This window comes from Pundamilia nyererei, unplaced genomic scaffold, assembly GCF_000239375.1.
Source record: "Pundamilia nyererei isolate P.nyererei 1_Seehausen unplaced genomic scaffold, PunNye1.0 scaffold00079, whole genome shotgun sequence".
Taxonomy (NCBI): Eukaryota; Metazoa; Chordata; class Actinopteri; order Cichliformes; family Cichlidae; genus Pundamilia; species Pundamilia nyererei.
In genome coordinates, this window is record NW_005187480.1 from 132,059 (window position 1) to 157,786 (window position 25,728).

Below are 25,728 nucleotides of genomic sequence, written 5' to 3' on the forward strand. Positions count from 1 at the left end.
GTGGGCATGGGTATGGGCATGGAGGGCCAGGACGGCAGCGGGCAGATGCCCCGACGTGGCAGCGGCGGTGGCGGCAGCACCAGCAATCTTGGCAGCACCATGAAGCTGTTTGCCAGTTTGGGGCTGTCGCCCTCTGACCTGGACGCTCTGGCTGAAATCCCTGAGGAGGAGATCAGTGTGGAGACACTGCCACACATCCTCAGACAGCTGAAGAGTCGCAAGGGGGAAGCAGGAGAGCGGCGGGCGGCCATGTCCTCTGATGCTGCGTATCGAGGAGGAAGCTGGGAAGAGGGGCACGTGGGGAGGATGGGCGGTTCTTCTCTGGGACAAGGTTCAGCCAAGTCCTCCACAGACTTTGGGTACAGCTCCCTGCAGGACGTCTCCTCCGGCCGGGGCTACGGCTTAAATTACAGCGGTGGAGGTGGGAGCAGAGAGAGGCCATACTCTGAGCTTTCCCACCGCAGTGGGCTCGGCATGGGCCCGTCTGAGCCCGTCTTTATGCAGAGGAGGATGGGCTCCCCGTCAAACGGAAAAGTCCAAGACTTCTTGGGAGTCATGCCCCCCATGTTCCCCCACGTGTGCTCTCTTTGTGACTTTGACGTTCATTCCACCATGGTGAGTACGTCCAACCTGCTTCCTCTTTTCTTCTCGGACTAACTGTAATTGTTTGAGCTCCAGTCTTCCTTCAGTCAGTGACAGGCGCTGATTCAGGTCCGGTTTACTTCATATAATTTCCTTGTTGTATCTCCTCACAGCATGTTCCCTGTCTCCATTTTCTCAGCTGAAGCTCTCCAGCATTGACCAGTTAGATTTGGATCTTTCCAGCGGTCATCCAATTAAACCAAAAATCTCTTTTTATAATTAGTATCTGTTCACATGAGCTGGTAAAGCTGTTCATGTTACACATTCAGTCTGATATACTTGATCTTTTCACTTCATTAGCTTTAACAAAGTCCTGGGAGGATCTTGATTTGCTCCTTGTGTCTCCAACATGAAACATTTAAAGCTCCTCACACATTCATGGACTTATCGAATTGGCAGCTTTTAAACCTGTGAGACTTTTGGCAGCTGGGGTCTTGTGTTTGTTTTTCTTTAGTTTGTGGTGTCAGGGTTTCTTCTGGGGCATTAAGTATGAACTTTTAAAAAAGGAATTAAAATGGTCTTAAAATGTTCTATTTCCCAAGCCTTTGCTAAAGATTTGAGAAATATACACATGGTATTTTATAACCTTCTTAAAATCAGTGACTGTTACTGTTTTGTCTAGCCAGTTTAGAATCCAAAAAGATCCACATTACCCTTTTCTTTTCTTGGAAAAAAGGCATCAAATGCTGTTTTTCATTTTCTTTTTTTTAAGTCATTTCTAAAAGATCTTAAAAAGCACTCCTTTAATTTTTAAAACGGTACAGGAGCCATTTTACCATACCCTTTAAGTAACAGGTGATATATATATATATATATTTTTTTTTTACTTAGTTTAAAAAACAAAACAAAAACAATTCCCTGGGTGCTTTTCTGAACGAACCACTTAAGGTTAATAACTGTTTGAACTGGACCTTTAATATAGAGGTTCCATGTTAGGAAATGAAAGTGTTTGAGCGTCACTCATTCTCTAGATGTGTTTGTAGGAGTGGAATCAACACATTAATGGACTCCGCCATGCTGAAAACAGACGGCAGCTTCTTGACATGTGAGTCGCTCTTAATACACAACAGTGAGCCAAAACATTGAAACCATCTGCAGTCAGTCAAGATGTGTCACCTACTTGGTTTATGCTGGATTGAACTCGGAGGTCTTTCCCTCTTTAATAGATGTTTAATATTGTGTGAATGTTTTTTTGTTTGTTTGTTTTTTCTTTTAGGTATCCTGAGTGGGATCCCGGTATGGGCTCAGGCAGAGGGTAAGAGACACTGATACTGTTAGCAAAACAGTAATTATAGTGTAGAAAATAATTCATCTGCTGCTCTCTGTAATCATGACTGAATTGTGGACTCCATTTCTAAGCTAAGTGATAGCAATGATAGCACTAGCATTTCTAAGTTAGCTTGTGCTGTCATTGAAGCACTCAGAAGTGAAATCATGACATGGACTAGCAGAGTCGGCCCACATGCTGCTACAGGCAACTGAGGGGGACATTACACTTCAGTCTGTTCACACACTGGAAGTAAAAATACTTTAATACTTCAAATTAAAGTAAAATCTGTGATAGACTGCAGTTGAGAATCAGACATCATATCATAAAAAATCTAAATTCTGGGGTTCACAGACTCTTTGCAGCTTCTATAGCTTGTTTGTGCTAATTGAGTAATTTTTATATTGTATTACATCATATTATATTTTGTTCTAATAATCCAGATGTTTGATAACTGACTCACACCCTAGTTCATTTATTTCCAGTGGAGGTCTCTCAGAGACCCCCAACCTGTCTGCAGGGCTGCTGGGTCCCGCCCCCATGTCTTCAGGACCAATGGGAGGGATGTCCTCGAGCTGGGGTAAGATACATGCAGATGCCTTTTTCTCCTTCTAATTATTGCTGTTATCATTATTGCTGGAGGTTTTAGTCCACTCCAGGACATAAATCGTCTTAACTTGTCCTTATGTATTTTTTAAAATTCTAAAGGGCCGATCGTGATATTTTAAATCCATCATTTTTTTTAATATAATGAACATTTATTTGTTCATTTAATGTACTGACTTCACTTGCATCCTTAGCTTAGTCTTTTTACTCAATTTAATTTAGTTACTTTAGCTTATTATAATATACTCATTTAATTACTATACTTATGTAATTAAAGGAATTAAGTAAATTATCTTTAATTTAGTTTCAATACTTAGTTGTCTGTCTTATTTACTTTACTTATCTTACTGTACATACTGTACTTACTTTACTTACTTACCTAGTTCTTATTTTCCCTCATTTACTAGCAGTACTTGTTTTACATATCTTACTTTACCTTCATTACTTACGCACATTCTTTTCTTACTACACCTAGTTTTGTTACCTACTTTACTTATCTGAATGAATCAGCCAGAGCTTTCTTATTTTTCTCATGGACTTGACTTAGGTTTGAACAATTTGAGAACAAGGTGATGCACGATTTTGAAATTCATACCATAGGTGCATCTACTAGGAGGCTGAGAGGTGGCAGAGGCTGCCGCCAGTATTTTGTTTAATGTAGTTTTACTCTTACCGTCCTTTACTTACTGACTTATTTAACTCTCTGTACTTTGTTAACTTTACTTTCTTTGCTTACTTTTTTCAATGTACTCAGTGTACTCCTTTGTTTATTTAGTTTACTTGTCTTACTTAATGACTTCATTATTTAACTTTACTTTTACTATTTCTGTTTATTTACTGACTGTACATACTTACTCTATTTAAGGAAGATAAGTAGCAAAACTAAACATGTTTTACTTTTGCTTTTCTTCCTGTAATTTGTTTTGTTTTCTTCCTTGTCAGACTTTACTCACTTTATTAGCTGTACTTACTTTACCATATTTTCTTTACTCTTCTCACTTCATTTACTGTGTACTCACTGTATTTAGTGAGTACTGTATTTAGTGTACTTTACTTACTGTGATCACTTTAGTGAGTAAAATAAATAAACTATAGTTGCTCTACTTGGCTTACTTTACTCAGCTTTCTTACTTTACTTGTTATACTTACCTTATTAATTTGGTTAGTGTACTTACTATACTTTTGTTACTGTACTTACTTATCTTACTTTATTTACTTGCTGACTTACATTACTTATTAAATAATTGCTCTGAAAATGTTCGGGCACAAAAACCATCACAGATAAAAAAGAGAAGTCAGGTGCTCAAAATAATCTTTAGACTCAAACATTAGAACAGGCTTTTCCCAGCAGCACGCCATGTAATAAATACTCACAATAAAAATGGCAGGCATTACAGCTTCTATCTAAAAATGTATAGATTCAGGCGTCGTGTGCTACAGGTACACTTCACGCAAATCGAGTTGCCCGAGATTCACAGCATTTACAGAAAATGCGCTATTTTGTGATATAAAGTGTTATCAGGATGGGAAATGTTTTTGCGATATTTTGGTCATATCGCACAACCCTAATTTAATGTAATCAGAGCCTTTAAAAAGTTTATTTCTGTATAAAATATAAAAACCCTGCATGGTCATTTTGGTCACTTAAAAGATCCTAAATTGGTGGCCTAAACAGTGTGTTTTTCTGTGTCAGGTGGAGGTGGAGGTCCTGGACAGCTGGGTCTGAATAAGGTCAGTCTGAACGCTTGTGTCACCTGCTGTGTCTCTGACCCTGTGGGTTTCAGAGGGTTTCAGTAAACATATTTCCTCCCTCTGTGCCAAACACATTGTTTAAAAGTTCACGTCATCCAGAATATCTTTGAAAAGCTTTGTGGTGCTTCAGTGACGGTGCAGCAGTGTTAAATGTCGTGTCCTCAGCTGAGGAGCAGGGTGGTGGTGGTGAAATACGACAGGAAGCCTCTCAGCAACAAGACCCTGTTCGCCTTCGCTGAGCGCTTCGGCTGCCTGAGGGAGCACCTCATCCTCAAGAACAAGGTAGGACAGCTCACCTCGCTGTTTCCACTTCATTCATTTCAAATCTGAGGAAGGGAAAAAATACCTTTTAATAATTTTTAAAAATCATAGGGAACAAAAAAACAAACAGATTTTGGCTTTAGATTGGGACACTCACATGAATTTGATGTGGAAACCAACTGTACTCATGAAATTAAAGTAAAAATAATAACACAAATTAAAAGTGCAAAATTCTGAGCACCCCTATGAACTCTGAGGGCTGTAACTGGAAATATTCATTGTGTGAAGGTAAGATTTTGCTGGGCTTTGCGAGGTTAGCTGATTCTGTCGGGATTGGGTCGGAGGTAGCGATTGATTTTAAATGTGACGACTCATGTAATTTAATATAAATCAGAAAGGGAAGACTAATGAGTCATAGGAAGGTCAGTCAGTCGAAGATGTGTCAGATGTCTGGACTTTTTCTTTTTTCTTCTTCTTTTTAAGAAAATACAAATAATTTTTTTGATGTGTTGTTTGAAGTATTTGTGTTTTGCTCTGACTCAGAAAAACAAATTTCAAAATGTTTTTTAAAAAGGAGAGAAAAAGAAATATCACGTTAGCGCATCTTAAATAAAATGGTGTAATAAAATAATAATAATAATAATAATAATATATGCTTCAATAAAACAAAGTGAGCTTAATAAAAATCAAACTAAAATTCAGTATAAGTTAATAACGTACTGACTGCGGCAAGTTAAAATCTACATAAATGGCAAAAAATGATTCCTGGATCAAATATAATCAAAGTTTAAAAAAGAACAAAATGTTAACTACAAATTTTATTTAAATTAAGCTGAATATGTCACATAACTCATAAAGTTAAACGGGTCAAATAAGGGTTGATTTTTCAGAAGGATTTTTAAACAAGCGCACCAAATAAACCAAAAAAGAGAAGGGTGACTTGAACTTAAGGAAAAACTTCCCCAGAAAGTCTGTATAGAGGAAAAACTTTGACCATCGCTCAGTCCAAGCCCTCACACTTTACAGAAACGAGCCAAGCTTCAGTATCGTCGTCCTAAAGATCACAAACCACTGGACCTGACCTGTTTCCTGTTTCACAGTAAGACCTGAAGTCTAATTTCTGTGTCCATCAGGCTTTTCTGGAGATGAGCACTCATGAAGAAGCTCTGGATGTGGTGAACTACTACAAACAGCACCCGGCATCTCTGTACGGCAAATCCATCTCCTTCTACCTGTCCCAGACCCTCATGTTCATCGAGGTAATGTTGCCCTCGCCGGTTAAATAAAACTCACTGCTTTCTGACACACTCAGACCCTCACAGGTTTCCGTTTTTGACCCTCAGAAAGACGAGCGATCGATGGACCGACCGATGGATCGACTGATGGACAGACCTGTGAGGGAGGTCAAAGGTCAAGCCAGCAAGGTAGTTTTTTTCTCCAACCTGCCCCGCGAGGATGAGAAGAAGAAGGAGCTGCTGACCATTGCTGAGCGCTTTGGTGTTGTGGAGAAACACCTCTTCTTAACAGACCAGGTACTGGTGCCATCGCTGACTTTAAGCTTTAGCAAAAAGGAAAGTTTGAAGCCTTAAAAGTCGAGCAGGGATCTGTCTGGATCCAAACTTCTCATCCCTTGACCACCACCCCAAAATTTTTCAGACACCAGTGTTGCTTAAACCTGGCATGTCAGCCATGTGGTCTGGTAGTTCTAACTAACATTCAGTTATTCATTAATGTTTTTTTAATGCTGCTTTTCGTGATTGTGGATAGTGTGGAAAGTGTGTTTTTTATTGGTCACAAAATTGGCCTGTACGCCCTCCATGAGCTAAAATGAGTCTGACTTTCCATGTGTGCAGGCATTTATCCAGCTGGGAACTGCAGAGGATGCAGAGATGCTGGTGAAGTATTACACTGTGAACCCCCTCACCATCCGAGGAAGACGGATCCGCCTCAATGTCTGCACCAAGTACAAAACCCTCAAGTGAGTACCTCAGACGCGTGATGGCCGTGACATTGTCTGTGACCTGGTGCAGGACTCTTTCCTCTTCTGTGCAGTAGGAAACACTAACAGAATTTTGTAACTTGGATTAAGTTAACAAAAAGCAAGTAAAGAAAATAAAGTAAATTTTACCAAAAAAAAGTAATTATAGAAAGTAAATAAGTAATAAAGCTAACTTGAGTAAGAAAAGTTAAGTCAGTAATGCATTAATGCTTCTGTGCTTCACGCAGTGTGAACGCAAGGAAGGGCGGAGGAGACGCTTCGAACAGGAAGAGTGGCAAAGCCAACTCCACCTCCTCCGGCACTGGAACCAGGACCTCCTCCAAAACCACCTTATCCAAATCATCCACCTCCAGGTCCAAAGAAGACAAGAAGAGGGAGGAGAAGGAGGAGGAGAAGAAGGAGGAGGAAGAGAAAGAGGAGAAGAAAGTGAAGGCAGAGCCAGAGGAGGAGGAGGAGGAGGAGGAGAAGGAAGTCTCAGGTGTGATGGAAGGAGGGGAGGATGGGGAGGGGGAGGAGCAGGCAGCAACTGATGGAGAGGGGGAGGAGTCAGAGGGAGCAGAGTCTGTGAATTTGACGGTAGAGGAGTCTGAGGATGCTCGACAGGAGGAGGAGGAGGAGGAGGAGAAGAAAGAGGAGGAGGAGAAGGTGAGAAAACAAAAAAGATGAAGAAAAATATATTCAAGCCAAAAGTCATTCCTGGAATTAAACCGAACTGCACACAGGTTACTGATGATGTCACTGATGACACACCTGGAGACACGAGTGAGGTCAAGCAGGAGGCGGAGTCAGAGCCACAAACGGAAGCGGCAGAAACAGAAACTTCGGCCGAGGAGCACGAGAGCAAAGAGGAGGCGAACATGGAGGCGGCAGAGAGCTCAGAGGCGCCGGAGGCAGCGGAGGGAGATCTACCCGAAGAAGAGGTGATGCACCTGCTCTGTCCTTCAGTCTGTAATCCAGGAGTGGCACAGGTGTGTTAATGATGTCTCTTCCAGCAGGACTTCCCAGAGAACATGGAGGACTTTGTGACGCTGGACGAGCTGGAGGAAGACAACGACGAAGCCCATGGAGAGTCGGACAATATCGGTACCTGATCAGATCAATATTTAGAGATCAAAGTTAACACTTGTACCTGTAATGTGCTGCAGCACCAGCTTTTCCTTAAAAAGTCATTTTCCTTCATGGATGTGAGGACGATGTCTTCAATCAACAAAAAGATGTTTGAAATTAACGCACATCTTCCTCTCTGTTTGTGTCTCCTCTTCTCTGCAGACAACACGAGGCGAGGGGTACGTACCCGAGCGCCGTCGCTCTGATACCTTTAATATTTGACTTCATGTTTCTGTGGATCACTGCATCTCAGCTGCATGACACTCCCTCTAAATCTGATCCTCTGAGGTCACACTGTCACTCTAACTCTATTTAGTGCTTCGTCAGACGCGTTTACTTTGATAAATACTCTGAGTTTATAATAATCAATATGTTTATAATGGTGTTTGCTCAAACCTCCACACAGAGGAAAATTTTGCATTAATAATGGTTTTTGATCCATAATATCTTTGCTTTTGTATGTAATTGCGCTAGCTTCAGACATTTTGAGATTTCCAACATAACTTTTGTTCAGAAACCTGTTTTCATTCACTCTGTTTCACTGGAATTCCTCAATTCTTGCTCCTCCCATCAGGGTATGAGGGTGGTGAACATCGTCGGCTTCAGGCGAGGGTACCAGTACCTCAACGAGCTGCTGAAACTTGCCCAGCCTTTCGGAAAGGTGGTCAAACACCTGGTGCTGGACCTGAGACCCGAGGTACACCAGAACTCACTCACTATTTAAAATATTTAAAATTAGAGATTAATTTTGAAAATCAGTAAAACTGAGAGCTCCTTTCAGTCGCTTGTGAAGCATCTTTTAAGGTTAAGGCATACGCGTTACAGACATTTGTTCTGTGCCGTTTAAACACCTCTTTGTTTGTCTCCTCTCCCTCGTCAGGCATTCCTTCAGTTCGCCACAGAAGAAGAAGCACGGGCGATGGCCAACTTCTACAACGGGAACATCACGGCGTCGGTGTGCGGGCGGCCGGTGAGGATCAGTCACTCCATGAGCTACCCCACCATCCAGGTGAGCATTCGGCTGGTTTTATTTCATTACACCACGCGACTTTGTTTGACTTTGTCAGACATGTTTGAAACCTCTATTCATGTGTCTGAGTCTGCTCTGTCACAGAACTGAGCCACGAACAAATGAAATGCACCACGTGAAACATCGGCCATCTAAAATCCAAAAAACTGGCGAAGATAAAGGCAGCCCCCAGTTTTAATCTCCAGTATATTTCTGAGCTTCTCGTAGGGCTGTGCGATATGGCCAAAATCTCATATCCCCACAGAAGACAAAGGCTGTTAATGGTCCCACAATCTCCTTTTAACCCCAGATTGTGGAATGCCTTACCTCCATCTTTGCACTGTCTTGATTTTGTTGATTGTTTAAAGAAGCAGCGGAAGACTCATTTGCTCAGAGTCTCTTTTAACCAGTTTTAAACTATAAAAGCAGGCTGATGATCTGACTGTAACATGTTAGACTTTTAGTATGGAGTGAGAAAGTATTTAAGGGAACTGAACTCCTCATCTTGAGTTTTAAGGTCATTTCTGATCCCTGTAAATACAGACGAGGTCTGAAACATTGTGAACATCGAAGCGAGATGTTTGACCTTCTGCACGAGAGTCTGTATATTTCACACTCTTTCCCTCATAACATTTGAAACATGACAGCAACTACTCCAGTTTAGAAAAGGGCTTCAAGGATTACTCCCAGTATGCTTCATGTTGGTAACGATGGACAACAGGGCAGTGGATGAATAGTCAGTTTTGCTTAGGAACTGTCTGAAGTTAAATTCTCCACATATCAAAAAAATAGCTTCAATGCTTCCTCAATAAATCTACGGTCACTCTGGATTAAGAGATTTATATAAATACTCTTAATCCAGATTATGAGCTAGATTAACTGATTCAGAGTGTATTTAAGGTTCTATAAAGCTCAGTTTGCATCAGTGACGTCTGTTTTACGGCAGCCTTTAGGATTATAATGAATTAATTTTGAGACCTTTTGAATGTCCTTTTTTTTTTTTCTGCTTGCTGTTCAGTCCGGTTCCAGCAAGGTGGTGTACATCGGTCAGCTCCCCAACAGCAAATACACAGACGAGGAAATCCTGAAGTTCGCCGAGCCATTTGGCAAGGTCAAAAAGTACTTCCTGAACAGGATCCGGAGAGAGGTACAGAACCAGGGCAACCGCACGCCTGAACTGAATCCGTTTAATTACTGCTGCTTTAAAACTGTCCAACATTTTTCCTCAGTGTTTCCTCGAGATGTACAATGCCGAGGATGCCGAGAAGATGGCTGCCGATTATAAAGCGAAGTCGCCAAAGTTAAACGGGAAGCGCCTGACCATCTACGTGAGCAGGAAGTACAAGCAACTGAAACACGGGTGAGCATCATCGTCGTCTTCTGTGGCCCCTGGGTGCATGAGTCACCACTAACGGCTGTTTGACTGGCGACCAAATAAAAACTACAACCAATCTAGAAACACTCTTTTACCACAAGCAGCAGGAACTGTCGCTGGAACATGTTTCTGCCATTAACTGCTGGAAAATCCTGTATTTCCAGAATGATCTCCAGGCTGACATCTGAGTGCATGATGTCATCACTGTGCAGGAAACAAAAAAAATTATCACAAAACTTAAAAAACAATTCAGTCATGAAAACTTCGACTTGTTTAAACTTTAAATACTGTTTTTATGTTGAAGTGTCCCGAGAGCCTGCCCTCTAATGTCGGCCAGGGATTTTCACTCTTTGGTTTGCTAATTTTGAGAAAAACATTCGATGGTGAAAAGTCAAACAACTCTTTCTGATGTTTTATAAGCTTTGTTGAGGTTCTATGAAAGCCTTGGGAACAGCTGACTGTCGGGTCAGACGACTATTCTGTAGTGTTGATGAAACATCACATTTTAAAGCTTTGACCAAGGGTCACACCTTGTTAGTCCAAAGGTTCTGTTCAGTTTTATCTGCAGTCCTGTTTTTGAGGCTGTGGTGAAGAGCATACTGAGGTGCATGCTGGGAGTTTGTGTTTGTGTCACATTAAACGCTCTGTCTCATCTCACTGTGTTCACTCAGCCATCGAACGCCGAACACCGTGAAGAGAGCGAGTGACGACTCGCCACAAAAGTTCTCGAAAGATGCCGAGGAACCACCGGCCAAGAAACCTAAAGAGGAGGCCCAACCAGAGGTGGAGGAGGAGAAAAAGGAGGATGTGGAGGAGAAGCAGCAGGAGGAGGAAATGGAGACCCCTGATGTGAGCGAAGAGACAGCGGTGGAAGAAAAGTCGGCCGCGGAGAAAGTTCCTGAAGTTTCTGCTGAGAGGAGCAGCGAGGACGTGAGTCGTTTCTGAAGATCTTTAATGACCGATAACGGCGTGATTATTGATTACTTAAAATACAGTTGGATTAAACAAATTCTCTCCTCTCAGGAGAAACAGGAGGAGCTGGTGGAGCAGATGGAGACATCGACCAATCAGAGCGGGGAGACCGAGGCTGCTCCTCCTGCTGAGAACAAACCCAGTGTGGCGTCTATGCCGCTTCCACCATACGACCCCAACACGCCCATTGGTGAGGACACTTTCTGATCACCAGGCAGTTGGATGGTTTATGTTAAAAAAAAAAAAAAAAAAAAAAAAAAGGCGTCATCATCAATACGATTGTTTTCCTGCAGGTGTCGAACATGTGAAAGCAGGTTTTTACTGCCGCATCTGTTTCCTGTTTTACTCCAACGAAGACACAGCGAAGAAGACGCACTGCAGCAGCCAGGCGCACTACGACAAGCTCCAGGTGAGAACCCGCCCCACTCATAGCTCCACCCACACATGAGCCTGAATCAGCTCCACACATCTGACACACGGCTCCACCAAACAAACTGAAGTTTGTTTTGTTTTTCAGAAATACCTGGAGAAGGAGCAAAGCAAAGCGGAGAAGAAGGTGAAGACGACAACGCCGTGAGAACATCTGAAACTGAGGAAGAAGTGTGGATGGACTTTTTTAAAAATCTTTGTTTCTATAGCAACGTTTGAAGCACACATCGGAGCGACTTTCTGCTGCCGCTCTGTGGCATTGAACCCCGAAGGACTCGCTGTTTGTAGCCACGCCTCCTTTTTTTTTGCTTCATTTCTGCAGGTATTGATTAGCTCTTTTATTAGTTCTTCTTTTGTCTAAATGGTCAGGAAAAGGAATACTGTGTTTAAGATCCCAATTTTAAAACTAAACAAAAAACTGATACCGTACAGGTGTTTACACAGCTGTCACTTTCTTTATTCATCTAAAAACATCGGATCAACAGAATCATCAGGCAACCCCAACTCCCCCTCTGCTCAGATCTTTCCCATGATTAAGCTACAGCGTCCTGAAGATGGACTCTCCTTACACATGTCACCTGAGTTCACGCAGGTCACATAAAAATGTGATTTTACTCCAGATTACCTCCATGATCTTAAAATAATCTGGTTATTTTCAAAATAAAAGACCCAGTGTTTTGTGCTGTCACCATTGGTCTCGTGCCATTTAGTCACAGCTCGATTTTCATCTCTTTACCGCAGTCTCACCGCTACATCAGTGTTACGTTTGTAAACAATGAAGCGACAGATCAATGGCTGTGATCGTGAACTAGTCTTTGAACAAATCTATGACGGCGTCACGACTTCCTGGGTTGACATGTTGAACTGTAAGTCTCACTTTTGAGTTTTCTGTTGATGTTTTAGAAAAATAAAATAATAAAACCACTGTTGTTCATGTGAGATTATTTATTTGACAACACCACAGATTCTTAAATTACATAGCTTCTGTGAAGGTGCGGCATGAGTACAATTAGACAAAAACTGATTAGAGCCCAGGGAGCAGTTAATATTCTGACATTACAGCATCCTTAAGACATTTTTCTTAATCTGACAGCATCTGAACCTGGTGTTTGTTTCTAAATCTTCTGGGTTGACCAATCAACACCTTTTAGGACTAGAGCACGTGAGTAGGAGAGAGCCTGGAGCTTAACAGAAATGTAAGCAAGTGGCTTTTTACAGTCACATCTCACTCTTTCTCAAACATACAGTTGCTGTTCTGCATGACATAAAACTTAAATATTTATACATTTTTGAATTTTTCAGCAGAAGCCTTTAAAAAAAAAAATCTTTGTACAGAAACTCAAAGTCCAGTGGAGAACAGACAGAAATCAAATCATGTTTAGGATCTCAGTCCCGTTTCAGCTCTGATAAAGTCAATTAATAAAATCTGAAGGTAACCAATGTCTCTGCAGATGTTCAGCTCGTCCACGGATCCCTCCCAGTCTTCTCCTGAAAAACCAAACAAAACAAGGACTTAATTTAAATTCAGCTGAAAAATAAAAACTTAACATTAAAACCTTTTTTCCCTCCACCTGGTATTTGCTGTAATGCGACAGGCTGCTGCAGTGCTGCTGTTTGGCTTCATCCTCTTCAGCGAAGATCTGCTGACACAGGTTACAGAAATAACCGACGACCGGTCGCACGAACTCCGTCCCTACAAAACAAACACAAACAAGCGGCAGTGAATGCACTGCTGCACGTGTTTAAACTTCCTTATTATGCAACAGGAAGCAACAAACTAAACTAACTAAATGGGATTTCAAATAAGCTCAGGCTTTCTTACCAACAGGTTTGGTGGGTTTCTGAGGTTCAGCAGCGCCCTCTGCAGGTTCAAACTGGGGCTTCGCCTCCTGAAAGTAACAAATCAGTCATGAGCTTTAATCCTGCACTTCAGGGCAGATTTTCATTTATTTATGGCCAAAAATCTTTTTCCATCATTAACTGTGTTTTTAACTGCTGTGCAATATATTTACATTTAAAGTCTATTCATCGCACAGGTAATTTTAATAAGAAATATTTCATGGCTGAGGCAATTTGAACAAAACTACATATTTAAGACTGAACTGCAGATAAAATGAATGGAGCTATTTTAACAGCTGATTCAACATTTGAGATCTGTCAAAGTCTTTTTAGAAATTTTGTTTCTAAAAAGGCCGTTTTGTTTTGGCGTTTTGAAACTATGTGAAATAGCATTTAAGACTTTGATGTTATCCTGGGGAAACTAATATTTCTGTTGAGCTGGGATCACAGCACCTTCGCTTTCAGTTATACCTGTTCAGGTGGTGGTTTTGAGGGCTCTGTAGAGGAGACTGGTGGATCTGGACTCTCTGCATCTTTCACATTTGGTCCTGCTTCCATACAAACGTCTATTGGTGTTTCCTCCTCCTCCTGCTTGAATGTGCGTGGTGTTTCCTTTTTGATATAATCTTTTTCAGATGGCGCTTTATCAGCTGCTGGTTCCTCATTTTGTTGAGTATTTTCTTTCTTTAGTTCTTTCTTCACAGTTGTCTGAGGCACTGAATTATTGTCAGGAGCTCCTTTTGGTTCCAGCGTCTCGCTGTCTGGAATCTCTGCACACGATGACCCTTTCTCAGGAGTCTTTCTCCCTGCGGATTCCTTCTCCGGGCCGTTTTTAAGGACCTTTTCTGGAGGCTCTTTGTCCAACGATTCCCTCTTTGGAGACTTTTTGGACTCTTCTTCTGAAGTTTCTCTGAATGTAGACTTGTTTTCCAGAGTCTTTCTGGATGCGGGCTTTTTCGCTGGAGTCTTTTTTGTTGTAGAATCCTTACCTGAAGTTTTTTTAGATGGCAAATCTTTCGGTGGAGTCTTTTTCCCAGTGGATTTCGTTTCCAAGATGTTTTTGGCATCCTTTTCTGGAGACGTTTTGGATGTGGACTCTTTCTTTGGGGTCTTTTTCCCTGATGAGTCTTTCTCTGGAGGCTTTTTTGACCCAGAATCTTTTTCTGGAGTCTTTTTGCCTGATTTCTCTGATGTCTTCTTCGGGGACTCCTTCCTCCCTTTAGACCTCCTGTCGGTCTCGTCCTGGTCTGAGGTCTTGGATTTGCTTCGTTTCTCGCGCTTCCTGCCTCGACTGTCCTTGTCATTGCTGCCGTCCGAGTGAACAACCCATCTGCAAGAAAGGGGTAAAGTATGAATTTCATGATTAAAAGTTCACAGAAAAGAAATTAGGAAGAGTGAAGAGGCGGTTTCGGACCCGTTGTCAAGTCTGTAGTATTTGGTGGAGATGCGGGCTTTGAGTTTGGGGCAGTTGTGGATGGCTGGTTTGCTGACGAGCTCTTCAACAGCTTTCAGGGCCGCTGAAGAACTCGACATCTCAATGAAACCCTGAAACACAAAAAGAGTCTGAAAATGGTCCCAAAGGTAAAGAATCCACTCAACTCTGAACTCTAAGGGTCACAACATAAACAGGATCAACGCAATTACTATAACTCTTACTGCTAGTAGCAAATACCAAAGCCAACATACACAAACACAGCAATGTAAGATGCCTCAAGCCAACTTGGCTGGCCAATCAATTTCCATATTATTATTATTTTTATCCAATAGGATGGAGGAGCCTGATGATGCACAGGGATTATCATCATTCCTATTGCTGGGCTGAATCAGCACAGTTTGGATTCCTCTATCAGCTGACAGAGGTCATGAAAATGACTGTGATGAATGACGTATATGATCAATGTATCCTTTATGCAGTTTGTATTCAGGCTCATAACTGTATCAAATTTGATTTTCATTTACAAAGATATTCCCTTTGTACCATGTATTTATAATCGGTATTTAAATTTTAAAAAGCTAAAAAATTATTTTTTTAAATCTCATCTCATTTTCTTACTGACCTCTCGTCGATTGCCAATCAGGTAATAGCGCACCACCTTCCCAAAATTTCGCAGCAGTTGGAAGAAGTCAAAGAGGGCGTAATTAGGTGGCAGGTGGCCGAAGTAAAAAACCCTGCTGGATTTCGATGTTGACTACAAGCAAAGAAAGAACAAACTGTTAAATCAGCAACATATCGGACAAAAACTCAGCCGTTATATTAAAGGTAACACTTACCTTGGGCTCATCTGCTGATTCTCCACCTGCAACAAAATCAAACAGGAAGAATATCAGAAACTGAACAGTGAGCTTTAAAAGTCAACCAAACGTGCTGGTACAACAATATGTTTTGTGTTCAGCATCACAAGACTTCCAGGTATACCTTGGTCGTCAGAGTCATCTTCTTCCAGTTCATCCAGAGTGATGCAGTTTTCCAGGTCTACAGGGAAGTCCTCCTGAAAAAGCACATCGCTCCAACTGAATCCCTTTTTTCCACTTTAAAGCTTAAAATATGTCCACACTAACATGTTCATCTAAAAGTCTTTACCAAATCCTCCTGTAGAGGAGTCTCTGTTGCTTCCTTTGACTCCTCTACTTCCTCCTTCTCTTCCTTCTTTATCTCCTTCTCCGACGCAGGTTTCTCCTCATTGCCAGGCTCTCCACCTATCACCTCCTTTACTTCATCTATAAGGGAGGTTTTTTTTTAACAAAGTCAAGCATTTCCTTTGTTTTCCTTTAAAGCCAGCTTTGCTGTGAAAGCTCAGCTCTCATTTTCTACCTTTTTCAGGTGCTCTCTCTTTAGGACTCTCTTTTTTCTCTTCCTCTTGCAGAGCCTCCTCATCGTCATCTGCCAGATTCTCTCCATCCTCAGCAATCACCTCCATCCCCTCGATGTCGCTCTCCTCTCCAGGCAACCTGAAGTGGCATCTTTAGTTAAGACTGTTCTAGTTTCACTTGCAGAGGCTTTTCTGCAAACAAAAAAAAAAACCTAAGACAAAAAACAGCAACATGAGGAACTCACGCTGCCTCCCCCTCCACTTCTTCTGTGTTTGAAACTTCAGGTTTGGAGTCTTCGAGAGGAGACGGTCGTCCTTTGGATGTGGACTCTGCATCTGTGTAGAAAAGAAGATTTCACACCAGCCTGTCTGGAGCGACTGGTCCTGGCATCGTGTTGCGTTTTCTTACCTGGTTTCTCTGGTTCTGCCGTCTTTTCTCCGTCCCGTCTGGAGGACTTGTTGCTGGATCTCTCTCTAGACCTGGATTTCTTATCTCTGCTGGATTTTTCCACGGATCTAGATTTGCTCCTGCTTTTTCTTTCTTTGCTTGACTTTTCTTGGGTTGTAGACTTGGTTTTTGTCTCTCTGCTGGACTTGTCTCTGGATGCGGACCTGGTCTTCTGGTCTCTGTTGGATTTTTCTCTCGATTCGTCTGGCTTCTTCGCTTGGGACCCTTTCTTGCTTTCCTTGTTGGATTTTTCTTTTGTTTTTTCTCTGGACCCTGACTTAGACCTGGTCCTGGTCCGCTTCTCACTAGTGGACTTATCTCTGGACCTGGACCGGGTTCTGCTCTTCCTTTTTCTATCCAACTTGTCTTTGGACCTAGATCTAGTTTTGGCATCTCTGCTGGATTTTTCTTTAGATTTATCCCTGGACCTGGACCTTGTTCTGGTCCGTTCCTCTTTTCTGGCCTTGTCTCTGGATCTGGACCTTCTTTTCTTATTTTCTGTCGTTCTGTCTCGGCTTGAGCTCCTTGTCCTCTTGGTGGTACTCTTCTTTGTACTTTCGTTTTCTTCTTCGTACCTCTTGGCTTTTGAAACCCGCCTACAGGACAGACCAGACAAAAGCAGGACCATTATCACTGATCACCCCTGGATGATAATCCGCCAGTTACCTTCCTATCGGGTCGGTCGTACTCACATGAGAGTCTTGTACTCTCCAGAGAAGGAGACACAAATCAAGTCACTGTTGATCCTCAGAGTGTTGGACAGATAATAATCCACCAGCTTCTGAGCATCAGGGGCGTTCTTCATCTCAACGAACACCTGAAAACAACACCTTGTATGTGTTTTCTAAAGTCTTTTAAAGTGATTATTTAAGAAAAACAAAGAAACTGTCTTCCTCTCCGGTATAGTTTTTTAAATGGGCTGAGCCTCACCATTGACGGCAGGAACAGGGTGTAGAGCGGCGGGCCGAAGCGTTTGATGATATTGATCAGGTCGGATTTTCCGTCTTCTCCCGACGGAGCGGGCGTGAAACTCACCACCCGGGAGCTCTGAGGAGACATCAAAGTGTGAAGAGACTTTATCAACAATGAAAACAGACGTTTTTCTAAATACTGAACTGTACAACGTCACAAAGAGGGAATACTCTCATATGGCCCGGCTGTAACACAGAAGCCCCACCTGCCTGCAATCAGGGAATTCCCTGCATGTAAAAAAATAAAAATAAATGTTGACACCTCTCGCTGTGTTTGTGAGACGGGAGCTTTTCCAGACTGAGATATTTTTCTCAGTAATAACCAAACGTTTGACACTGGGACTTTCTGTACTTTTCGTATGCAGGAAAAACTGGACACTGGAAGTGTTTCTCTTCTACCTGGAGAAAGTTGAAGGCGCTGGAGACGCTGAACACGAGCTGCTCTCCGTTCACAGTTGGAGGATAATTGCTGTGAAACTTCACCAAGTCTTTGGCCTGATCAACCGAGCCCATCTCCACGAAGCCCTGCAGGGTTTAAACCCACTTTAATAACGCTCATGTGCAAAAGAGAGAAAGAAAGCTGCTGCTCGTCTTTAAATGAACGAACATGCAAATATCATCGGTGTGATGATGAAGAACCTCGCAGACTCACCAGAGACGGAAACATGATGACCTTGATGATCTTCCCGAACGGTTCTGCAAGCTTCCTGAGGTATTTCTCATCGACAGACTGAGACGGAAACTTGATGCACACTACCTTCCCTTTCTCCAAATTCTGACAGGAAACAAACACAAAGACTTTCAGCTGATTCAGGAGGGGCTAAAGCGAACCTCATCGAGATCTTAGACACACGTCTCTACCTTCTTTACCTTCTTCTGCTTCCACTTGCTATTCGACTGCGATGCTGCCGAACAGAAAGAACAAGTTTAAGCAGAAAAACCTAAACGTGTAAACACAAAGGCACAGCCGAGTGAGGCAGACTTACTTTGACTAGCTGCCGGGGCGCCTTTTCCTCCATCTTTCTTCTTCTCAGATTTATCGTCCCTAAAAATGACAAAAAGAGGACGATCAAACAAATTAAAAACAGAGCCACTGAATGAAAAGCAAACATCTTATCAATAAAAAAAAAAATTAAAAAAAAAAAAGCTGATCACAGCAGCTTTGGATCAATATCAGGACCGCTAACATCTGGACCAAAAACCCGTCCTTCAATTATTAGAAAAATAAAAGATTGATTGATTTTTGGCAGGGTCACAGCTTTTTATTAATTTTTTTCCCAGACTTAGTTGGCTGTGCTGAATGAACATCGCTCATATTTGCCATTCTTTCTTTTTTTTAATTTTAGAATTGTTCTCTCAGTTCCTTAAATTAGTTTAAAATAGCTAAGCTACACAAAAATGGCCACATTTCATCCTGGAGCCAAAAAATGCTCAATTGAAAATCACTGATCCCACATTTATCTTGACATCAACCAAAGCATTTCTTTAATGTTGGATCACTCACCTTCAATTTGAAATTTTTATTTTATTTGTCCGCCAGATGGCACTACTTTTTACTATTCAAAGCATGGACACAGTAATTCGGTGGTCACAAGTCAAAAAGTTAATCAATTCAAATCTGCTGGCTGCTGCTGCAAGCCCCTCTCCTCAGCATGCGTAAGGGCGGTGTGAGTTTTGCACGAACAGAAGGAGAAGAGCCAGCAGTGCCACGTGGGAAGCTTACACGCAATAACCAGTCTGTCCATTTGCAGCCTCTGCTCCACCTCAGCTGGGGTCCCTATTCTTTAAAGAACTATATCATTGATACTTGACATTTATATTTCAGGCTGAAGTAGTTTTAAAAGATCGAGCAATTTAAAAATGGGAAACTTACTAAAAAATATTTTTACAGTCGTTTGTTGAAATGTGGCGCTTTGGTTAAATTATATGTCATATCCTTGTAAATTGGTCGACGTTTTTCAGGGTTCATTAACATCCACGTTGTTCAGTTGATCCATGTTTTTTTTGGCTCGCTGATTATTTATTCACATCAAAAAAACAACATTTCATCTTTGAGACATGCCAAAGTTTTCCACTTTGATAAAATTCAGATCTCTGTTCAGAGGCGTGAGAACGATGATGTGGTTTCGGTCACTGACCTTCGGACCGTCTGCATGCGGCAGTCCCAGTTAGGAAACCTGTGGAGGAGATGGGAGAGCGTTATTAAACCCTGCAAGCAGTAGATGGAGAAACTTGCCGTTGATGTGAAGTAAACTCACTGCTGCAGGAGGCTGAGCTGTCCATCTGCATGGTGCCTGCCGGTCACGTGCTGAATCCAAACCTAAAAACAACAGGAAGTAAACCCGTTACCATCTCTCTTTGTGGCACTCCGGTCTCATAGGACACGTGCAGCTCCCATCATCCTTTGTGGCTGAATGTAGACCCTCACACCACCCACACAGACTGCAGAGAGAGATTCGAGGACAGGTGCACTTACCTTCTGCGACAGTACAGTGATATCACACAGCGAGCACGAGTACGGGAACGACGGCGGGACCTTCCCGTGGAAATCCAGAGCTTCTTTCCGTGTAGGCATTGAGGGCGAGGACTGACTGCTCCTCGTGGAGGACGTGTCACGGCGGCTTGCCAGAGGTTTGGACTGGTGCTCGCTAGGAAGAGGAGAAGCCGTCACCAGCGCTGATGACCTGTAATCAGCTGGTCCAGCCTCAGAGAATCGAGATGACGGCGCTCTATCTCCTCGCCTCGCCGGGCTGTAAGAAGGAACTGGACCAGCCTTACCATAATCAGAGGGGCCCTGCCTGCGGTGGAAGTCCACCGTGTACCCCAACGACGACGATGATAAGGATGACGATGGTGGCAGCTCTGCTCGGCCGGAGCTCACGGTAATCGGATTATTCCAGCGATCCATGAGCTGCTCCGAGGGAGGAGGTGGTGGTGGCAGGTGGTCCAGCGGGTACTGGACCGACGTGCGATGGAGCTGGTCCCAGTCTCTAGAGGAGGAGGAGCTGGGAGGGTAGGAGGAAGAGGAGGAGGGAGACGGAGCCCGGGGAGGGAAAGGTTTGACGGTCCCTTTCTTGCATTTGATCTGTCTGAGGATGTGTGGCAGAGACTCAATAGTGAGGACGTCTTCGGGCAGCTCAGCTAGCAGCGCCAGATCACTGGGCTCCAGACCGCAGCTGCTCAGGATGCTCAGAACATTGTCCTGCGATGACTGCAGCACTCCAGAGCCCCTGGACGAGGACGGGCAGGAGGAGGAGACAGAGAAGGAGTCTTGTGGCTGCCTGTAAAAGTCACGGTCCGCTGAGGAGTGGCGGTAGTCCACAGATCTGTAAGGCCCGGGATCAGTTCTGAGGTCGGTGTCAGGCGGCGGCTTTCTGTACGGGTAATTCTGAGACATGATGGCGAGCTGTGGAGAAACGCTCTGGGCGTTTCCTGCAGACAGAAGGTGTCAGGGAAGACAGAAGACGTAAAAGGTGATGTGAAGGTGGAGGACGAGTTGCCCTGAGAGAAAACACTTAAGAGTGAACACCACGTGCTCAGGAAGTGAAGAAGGAAAAAAACATTATTTTCTAGATTGTGTCACGTCTGCCTCGGCTACTTTATGATAGGAAATTGCTGATAATGTAAACAAAAACATAAAAAGTGTTCATCCTGATACAGTTTTGGTGAAAGATGAAGTACACCCTCTGTCAGATGTAAGGTTTTAAGTATGAGGACATGCAGAAGCAGCGGGTGAAAAACGACAAACCCAGCAGCAATAACTGAGTTATCGCAGTGGAGGAGTTCTAGTCAAACTCTTCTTGCTTCAGTTCATTGAGGTTTGCAGCAATCACTCATGCACAGCTCTGTGAATGTCCCACCCACAGCATCTCAGTCAGGCTGAGGTCTGGACCATTGCAGCATTGAGATTATTTTCTTTTTCAGCCACTGGTGGAGATTTGCTTCTGTGCTTTGGATCACCGTCCTGCTGGACAACTGAACATCAGCTGAGCTTTAGCTGTGGGACAGGTGGTCTCACGTTTGACTCAAGAATACTTTAGTAGAGAAAAGAGTTCACTGTTCACTCAGGGACTGCAAGGTACCCAAAACATGAACCTTCCACCACCGTGCCGACAGCTCGTTTGAGGCGATTGTGCTTTGCAAACCTATGTTGTGCTGCCATGTTCTTCTCAGAGAGAAGAGGCTTTCTCCTGGAAAACCTTCCAAACAAGCCACACCTGTTATTCTAATTGTGCTGTCATGAACTTTAACATGCTAACTGAGGCCTGTAGTCTGACACGGAGCTCTTGGGTTTTCTTGTAGTTGATCATTGCACGGGCTGAGCTCGGGTGAATTTGCTGGGATGTCCCCTCCTGGGAAGATTGTTCTGTTAACACACCTGAGTAATCCAGACCACCATAATTCCGCTTCGATGAAGATCAACTAATCAATGCGTTTGATTACCAGCACCCGGCTGCTACTTACCCTCTTCATTCCCATGTAAGCCGTAAGGATGAACTTTGTTTTTCACACTCTGCTTCTGTCTTGGTTTTTGTGAAATAAATAATGACACATGTAATATGTCATCTGTTGCTGTTCATCTGAGGTTGTATTTAAATGATTTTAAGGCCTGCTAAGAATCAGATGATTTTCATTACATCCTGATACTGAAAACCTTTGAATTTGAAGCAGGTGTACTTTTCTTTTTAACCATAGTTGTACACAGTTAACGTAAAATTACGGCTGTTCATATAACGATGTATATCGGATGACGATATAAAAACGTCTATCTTTCATTTTATGCTATTGTTTGTTTCGGCAATATTTTTTTCATCGTTTTGATGGTCACTGTAGTGGCTATATTAATTTCTTAAAGTTCTCTCTTTCTCTTATATTTAATATAACCACACTACAGACGGACAAGCGCCTGCTTTATGCCTTGTTAACGACGGTAAAACCATCGCGTGTCCGCTGGTTTACTTTGCACATAAACCTTTCACAATAAAGCTCAAGATCCTGTTGAGACTTTTCAAAATAAACCGAATCACGTGAAAGAGTATGCAGAGTATTTACTGATGAGAAGCCAAAAAGAGCCGCCAGGTGCTAAAAAATAAACCTTGGACTCAAACGTTAGAACAGGCTTTTCCCCGCAGCACGTTGTGTAATAAATACTCACAGAGCAAACGGCGGCCGTTACAACTTGTGTCTAAAAATGCATCGTTTCATGCATCAGTTAAAACACTCGACTCCAGGTACTAGAAACGCTTCACGCAGGTCGAGCTGCCCGAGATTCACAGAATTTACAGAAAATTTTAAATTTTGTGATTTGTATCGTTATCGGGACGATAGATGTCTTATATCAGGTTATGAGATTTTGGTCATATCGCACAGCCCTACGTAACATTATAGAAAACCAGAAAAGTGATAAGAATATCCTGCTGATCCCTAAATGCTGTTAGTTTAAGCTTCAATAAAATAAAGAAGAAATTAATAAAAATAAACACAGTTCTTCTTTAAACTGCTAGCTTTAGAGGTCTGTACAACAGATTATCTGCCATCATCTTCTCCTATCCCAACACCCTCCTCTGTCACACCAGACCATGTCCTCCTTCATTAAATCCATGAACATCTTCTGACGTCTTCCTCTTTTCTTCCTGCCTCGCAGCTCCGATACATCCACTCTCCGTCCTCTGCAAATGTCCATGATACCAGATATTCAAACCTATCTAAACTTTTACTCTCTCTGCTCTTCACATGTCCACCTCCCCACCTCTCATTCACACATATATTCTGTCTTGCTTCTACTGACTTTCATTGCTCTTCTCACCAGACCATATATTCACCTCTCCACACTTTTGCTAGAGATCACAGTGTCGTCAGTAAACATTAACGTAAACAGAGACTCCTCCCTGAACTCATCTGTCAGCCTGTCCAAACACGAAGGAGCTCAGAGCAGATCCCTGATGCAATCCCACCTTGAAACCATCTCGCTGTCCTCATTTATATCCTGCCCTTATACCTTCACTCCTCAACCACTCCTGACTTCCTCATGCAGCATCAGTTTCTCCTCTGCCTACCATATTCTTTTGACCATCTTTTATTATCAGTGTTTTGTTTTGTTATTTATTTATTTATTTATTTTTTTTTTGGGGGGGGGGGGAGTATCAGTTTAACCAGCTGGTATTAAGTTTAAATATAGAGACACTGACGCAGGTAGACTGTGTTTTACAGGTGGGACTATAACGCGACACAGAAACATAGAAAATGTTGGCCATGGAGCGGGAAAAATGCATGTAATTTTCATTAATGTAGAGCAGGGTTTGTGCAGGATTGGTGTAACCCGAATTAATCCTCTCTGATCAGAGATGTGTTGAACGTTCAGAGAAAGAGGCTTCTAGGAAATTCAGCGCGCAGTGGTTTCATTGTGGTCGAACTGAAAGTGTGATCTAAGAAAATGCCGAGTTTCAATCAGAAACATCGTCGAACAAAACCGAACCAAAAAACCCGTCTAATTTCTAACCTGTGTAGAAAACAACTCCGCTAACAGTTAGCTAGCGGCTAAACGTAGAGGAGGAAATAAAATCAGCGGCTCACCTCAAATCACCGCTGCACCCTCTCAGGTGATCCACGCAGCTCCAGGCAAAAAAAACAACTCGTGGACCTTGGACCTGCCACTGGCTTCGTTTTCCACGAAAACAGATGCAGAAAGTCGACGATTGAAAGCCGCAAGCAACCTAGCTGTTTCGTCGTCGTCGTCGTCGTCTTCTTCTTCTTCTTCTTCTTCTTCTTCGGTTTACAGGGGTCTGTACATCGACGCATTCTCGCCCTCTGCTGGTGGGGAAAAACAAGTTGAAACAAAATAGACCAATTAAAAATTTTGTCAAATTAAATTAAACCAAAATAAAAAATTTTTTGGAGGAAAACACATTTATTATTAAAATATAAAATAAGCTAATATATTAATATATTACACTTGAAATTATTTATTAAAGAAAACATTAATAAACATGAAAATAATGCATAATATATACATACATTTAAAATTCATAAAAAATATATTAGGTTAGTAATATATTATATATATATATTGAATATTATATTAATTTAAAGTACAATCTAAATTAATACAATACAATATTTTCAGAGATAAAAGTAACAAATGATAAAAGTAAATAATGAATAAAATTAAGACATATTTATAGATTAAATGTAAAATGACATGATGTAAAAAATGTAAGTAATAAAATACAGTCCATTCAAAAATGTATGTACTAAAATAATAAAAATAACAAAACAATCATTTGAGATAAAATTAATGGAAATTAAATAAAATGTATATAATAAAAATATTAGAGAATATGGATGTAAATAAATGCTAATTAATCAAAATAACTAAAGTTACTTTATAGCTTATCAACATTTTCACACATGTCACACATAATGTCTGAATTAACTATTTTAAAAAATAATGAAAAACAAGGAAGCTGAATAGTATCAGAAAACTAATTTTAGTGGATGCAAATCATGTTTTGATTGCCCCACTTGGCCTCTGTTTGAGAAGCACTGGTCTATAGAAATATATTTATTGTATTTTACTGACCTTTTCACTCAGTGTTTTACTGACCTGCTATATTTTACTAAAGTGAACGCTTAATTTGTTGTAATTTTATGTGTTGAGCTACTTTATTTGTTAGAGGGACTTATTCTTTTATATTCTTATGGCTTGTGTTTACTGTTTATATACAGTAAAAGTGTATATGATCATATATGATGTATATTATCAAATCTACCCAAAGTGATTCAGCATTTTGCTTTTAAGTACTTTTAATGTACTTTGTTTTTGTTTTGTTTTTTAGTTCATTTAATTAATTTGTTTAGTTTCAATTTCTGTCCTCCAAACTTAAAATCTTAACTTGCTTTTTCTCCTACTGGTGCTCATCTGATAGATAAATGAAATGTTTTGGGATAAATTTGTGGAATTATGTTAGAGAAGTTCATTTGCAGTAATTTTTGTGTTGTGTTGTTGTGTGTAACCACAAGGTGGCGATCTAAGACTTCGGTGTGCTTGTTAAACGTTTACCTCTCCTCCTCCTCCCTGTGTGGATTTTTGGAAAGCTGAGGCAGATGAAGAAGACAACATTCAGATTCAGAGCAGACAGTAAAAAAAATAAAAACACGATATACTTTACATATGACGCTCGCACTAAATATAACAAATTTAACTAATAACAAAAACATTTATTCACAGAAAGGATAAAAAAA

General features: G+C 41.7%; 2 protein-coding genes across 2 annotated transcripts in view; one reads left to right on the forward strand and one right to left on the reverse strand.

Moving 5' to 3' along the window:
• LOC102196364 (matrin-3) overlaps positions 1 to 12,343 on the forward strand; it is a 25,455-nt gene extending 13,112 nt beyond the window's left edge. Inside the window, exons 2-22 of the mRNA XM_013912034.1 lie at positions 1 to 615; positions 1,626 to 1,687; positions 1,859 to 1,897; positions 2,395 to 2,489; positions 4,209 to 4,246; positions 4,433 to 4,549; positions 5,662 to 5,787; positions 5,872 to 6,060; positions 6,382 to 6,506; positions 6,755 to 7,172; positions 7,250 to 7,447; positions 7,520 to 7,610; positions 7,797 to 7,813; positions 8,209 to 8,331; positions 8,515 to 8,643; positions 9,662 to 9,790; positions 9,873 to 10,003; positions 10,690 to 10,948; positions 11,042 to 11,180; positions 11,284 to 11,399; positions 11,508 to 12,343. The exon at positions 1 to 615 is cut by the window's left edge and continues 1 nt beyond it. Coding sequence (XP_013767488.1) covers positions 1 to 615; positions 1,626 to 1,687; positions 1,859 to 1,897; positions 2,395 to 2,489; positions 4,209 to 4,246; positions 4,433 to 4,549; positions 5,662 to 5,787; positions 5,872 to 6,060; positions 6,382 to 6,506; positions 6,755 to 7,172; positions 7,250 to 7,447; positions 7,520 to 7,610; positions 7,797 to 7,813; positions 8,209 to 8,331; positions 8,515 to 8,643; positions 9,662 to 9,790; positions 9,873 to 10,003; positions 10,690 to 10,948; positions 11,042 to 11,180; positions 11,284 to 11,399; positions 11,508 to 11,567 — 3,216 coding nt within the window. The 3' untranslated portion in view covers positions 11,568 to 12,343. The remainder of the gene's footprint in view (positions 616 to 1,625; positions 1,688 to 1,858; positions 1,898 to 2,394; positions 2,490 to 4,208; positions 4,247 to 4,432; positions 4,550 to 5,661; positions 5,788 to 5,871; positions 6,061 to 6,381; positions 6,507 to 6,754; positions 7,173 to 7,249; positions 7,448 to 7,519; positions 7,611 to 7,796; positions 7,814 to 8,208; positions 8,332 to 8,514; positions 8,644 to 9,661; positions 9,791 to 9,872; positions 10,004 to 10,689; positions 10,949 to 11,041; positions 11,181 to 11,283; positions 11,400 to 11,507) is intronic.
• A 6-nt stretch (positions 12,344 to 12,349) lies between these two features.
• Positions 12,350 to 24,235, reverse strand: LOC102196644 (matrin-3-like). The gene is made up of 22 exons (XM_005737728.2): positions 24,061 to 24,235; positions 19,964 to 20,919; positions 19,746 to 19,807; positions 19,626 to 19,664; positions 18,474 to 18,532; positions 18,349 to 18,392; positions 18,140 to 18,262; positions 17,887 to 18,012; positions 17,447 to 17,563; positions 17,209 to 17,333; positions 16,478 to 17,112; positions 16,314 to 16,404; positions 16,071 to 16,207; positions 15,840 to 15,976; positions 15,675 to 15,747; positions 15,530 to 15,555; positions 15,316 to 15,447; positions 14,673 to 14,803; positions 13,730 to 14,588; positions 13,242 to 13,308; positions 12,991 to 13,112; positions 12,350 to 12,907 (listed from the first exon to the last, which is right to left on the reverse strand). Exons 2-22 carry the CDS (start codon positions 20,882 to 20,884, stop codon positions 12,875 to 12,877), a joined length of 4,059 nt encoding a protein of 1,352 aa, XP_005737785.2. The 5' UTR covers positions 20,885 to 20,919; positions 24,061 to 24,235; the 3' UTR covers positions 12,350 to 12,874.
• Positions 24,236 to 25,728: the final 1,493 nt, after the last annotated feature.

Excerpts from the sequence above, each read along its gene's own strand:
- LOC102196644 (XM_005737728.2), bottom strand. The coding sequence starts at position 20,884 with ATGTCTCAGAATTACCCGTACAGAAAGCCGCCGCCTGACACCGACCTC. Across the intron at positions 18,393-18,473 it reads CGCCCCGGCAGCTAGTCAAA|CATCGCAGTCGAATAGCAAG; the intron begins GTAAGTCTGCCT and ends TCTGTTCGGCAG. Across the intron at positions 15,977-16,070 it reads AGAGAGAGCACCTGAAAAAG|ATGAAGTAAAGGAGGTGATA; the intron begins GTAGAAAATGAG and ends CCTCCCTTATAG.